Genomic DNA, 2,986 nt, shown 5'->3' on the forward strand with positions numbered 1-2,986 from the left:
TAGGAAGCAGAACAAGAGAATGAAGCCCGCAAGAAGCAGGAGGAGGTGATGCGGGAGAAGCAGCTGGCTCAGGAAGCTAAGAAACTGGATGCCAAGGTGGGTGGGGCCAGAGCTGGGGCATGGAGAATAGGGAAGAGAACTTAAGAAATGGAAAACTGGAGCCCACAGACCCCCAGAGCCTGAGGCTGGAGTCTAGAGGCACAGGGAGAGAGGTTTAGGGAGGGGGCATATGGACAGTGAGTAGCTAAGCTGTCTCACAGTCAAGTGTAACCTGCAGGCTGCATCGTGAGTCAGGAACCAACCCCATGCCCTCAGGACTCTTATCCCCTTCAAACGCTTGGCTCAGGTGGCGGGTGAGATAGCTCAGTGAGCAGAGTGCAGGACTTAAATACGAAGCCCCTGGTTTGTTCCCCAGTTCTGCCTAGCCACTCACTAAACAATAAATCTTTTGGGGTTCGGTGGTGGCACGCCTGGCCGAGCATACACATGACGGTGCACTAGGACTCTCCGAGCCCTGGTTTCCACCTTCAGGGGGAAGTGTCACAAGTGGTGGATCAGTGCTGCAACTGTCTCTCCCCTGTCTCTCTCTGCATCTGTCTTTCATCCACTATAAAAAAGCATGGGGAGTGGCAGAGTCGTAGAGCAGACATCCAGCTCTTGTTATAACCCTGGTAATAATAAATCTTTAGAGAAGCCGTAAAAATAAAAATGCAGGCTGGGGAGATAGCATAATGGTTACTTTAATGCCTAAAGGCGTGAGGTTCCAAGTTCCACCAGAAGCCAGAGCTGAGCAGTGCTCTGGTATCTGTCTCTCACATTCAAATAAATATTTTTTTTAAGTAAACTAAATAACGTACTTGATGAAAAATTTGAATAAAAATGTTTGGGCCTAGACCCCATCACAGCGGAATAAGTGGCAGCAGCAGGAGCTGATCGCAGAGCTAAGGCGGCGCCAAGCCAAGGAGCACCGGCCTGTGTACGAGGGGAAGGATGGTACCATTGAGGACATCATCACAGGTGGGCCTTCCTGTCCCAGCCCCTCAGGTGTGGCCTCTGGGCCTAGCTCCCACAGCCCAGCCATAGCCCTTTGGGTCCTCTTCCCATCTGCCCCTATGGGGCCTGACTGCCGTCTCTCTCCTGGGCCACAGTGCTGAAGAGTGTCCCTTTCACGGCCCGCACTGCCAAGCGGGGCTCACGCTTCTTCTGTGATGCAGCCCACCATGATGAGTCAAACTGTTAACCCCCAATACTGGGGCCATTGACAGGTACTGGGCACCACAGCTCCCTGCTGCATGCCCACCTCCCAGGACTCCTGCTGGGGCCCAAGGAGCATCCCCCCCCCCAGCATGGCTTGGAACCATTTGGAGCCTTGGGGTGATGGGGGACACATATCCCTCCTCTCCTTGCATGCCCCATGCTGGGAAGCACGGCTTGCCCCTGCATGTGCTCCGTGGAAGTGGTATCCTCTCACTAATGCTCTCCTGGCTTCTACTAAGACCCAAGGGGTAACCTGGGTATTGCCAAAGCTGGGCAGGAGTTGTGGCAGGGCAAGTAGGAAGAGGTCACCACTGCCTCTGAACACTGAGGTTGAGGCCATTCCTGAGCCCTTGCCTCCTGCTCAGAGCCCCAAAAAAGCTCACCGGCAGGAGCTTCTGCCCAGGGGTACCAGAGCCCCCCGATCTCATCCTGCCTGGGATCTCTTCACAGCTTCAGGCTCCTACTGAGTTGGCCCTGTTTCCTTTACCTGCCCCTTCCAGCCTCTCTTTAAGTCTCTTTTTCCCTCCTCAGCCTCATGGCTGCTTCTCCTCTGGCCCTGCTGTGGGGCTGCTCCCGAAGGTATTGTTCCTACAGAAGGTGGCCCTGCCTGGGGTCCCCACTTTTCACAGGCCTCTGTCTTCTCCACAGGTCCCCGCCACCTGCCCACTGTTTGCCACCAAGCCAGGAGTGCCGCACCACCAAGTGCTCGGGCTCCAGGCCCCCACTGAGACTTCTGGAGGCAGAAGCACTCCAACCCTCAAATGCCTGCATGTCCAGCCAGAGGACCTGCCGCCTGTCACCGCCCAGGGCCTGGTGGAGAGCTGTGCTGTTCTTAGCCTAGTGTCTACCCATCCCCTGAGCTCCAGAGTGCCTGCCGCCTTTGAGGCCTAGCACTTCCCTGGTGGCCCCAGTACCGCACTTTGCCCCTGAGGTCTTCATTTCCTGAAAAGTCACCAAGGGTCAGCTTGGGGCCAAAAACTAACATTTCGAGCTTTGATCTAAGCAGGGGCACTTTGAGAGGAAAAAGCAACTGTCCTCTTTCCCCTCCCTTTTTATTGCCCCGTGGTGGAAATGCCCAGGCGTTGAGCCCCAGGACCTTGCCAATCTCAGATCACCCTGTATCAGGAACGGGGGCCCACCTAGTCTGGCCCTGCCCAGCTGTACCAGTGAGGAGGGCAGAGGAGACATGCTATGCCCACTACCCTCTTGCCTTGGCCCTGCACTCAAGACTGACTGTCCTTGCTGAGGTAGGCGAAGGGGTTTTCTCATCCCCAAGATGGCCAGAGATAAGGTGTGCCAACACCTCCCCTCCCCTCAACTAAATATTTTGGGGGCAGAGGGTGTGGTGGTCTTATCTGCCTAGTTTCTCCTCAGCCCCTAGAAGGGGTAGGGGAGCCCACTCTTTTTTGTACATGTATCACCTCCCTTCTCTCTTGTACATAAACCCGACATTCCCTTTCAACAAAGGCTTGAAGCACGAGGCTTTGTCTCTTTCTCTGAGTGTGGGGCTAGAGCTGCCCTTTACCCTGACCTGAGCTACAGTTTGGAAACAGGCTACACAGAGCTTCATCTGCTTGAGGGTGAAGAACTTGGGTGCCTGGGTGGGCTCCAGCCACACAAAGGAAGACCAGCCTACTGTGGGGCACTAGTGCCCTCTGCTGGCCATGCACATGTCACTCAGCCTTCAGCCCACCCCAGCAGTCTACGGAAAGACAAAAGAGTCACTGGC

General features: G+C 55.4%; 1 protein-coding gene across 5 annotated transcripts in view; it reads left to right on the top strand.

Moving 5' to 3' along the window:
• FMNL3 (formin like 3) overlaps positions 1–2,735 on the top strand; it is a 68,655-nt gene extending 65,920 nt beyond the window's left edge. For 3 of the 5 annotated variants that reach the window (XM_007528501.3, XM_060195401.1, XM_060195400.1), the window contains 4 exons: positions 4–96; positions 894–1,017; positions 1,149–1,265; positions 1,906–2,735. In XM_007528501.3, coding sequence (XP_007528563.1) covers positions 4–96; positions 894–1,017; positions 1,149–1,240 — 309 coding nt within the window. In that variant the 3' untranslated portion in view covers positions 1,241–1,265; positions 1,906–2,735. The remainder of the gene's footprint in view (positions 1–3; positions 97–893; positions 1,018–1,148; positions 1,266–1,905) is intronic. The other 2 variants (XM_007528502.3, XM_007528500.3) reach the window with 1 other exon arrangement.
• The last annotated feature ends 251 nt before the right edge of the window (positions 2,736–2,986 follow it).

The sequence above is a fragment of the Erinaceus europaeus genome, chromosome 7 (assembly GCF_950295315.1).
Source record: "Erinaceus europaeus chromosome 7, mEriEur2.1, whole genome shotgun sequence".
NCBI classification, from domain to species: domain Eukaryota; kingdom Metazoa; phylum Chordata; class Mammalia; order Eulipotyphla; family Erinaceidae; genus Erinaceus; species Erinaceus europaeus.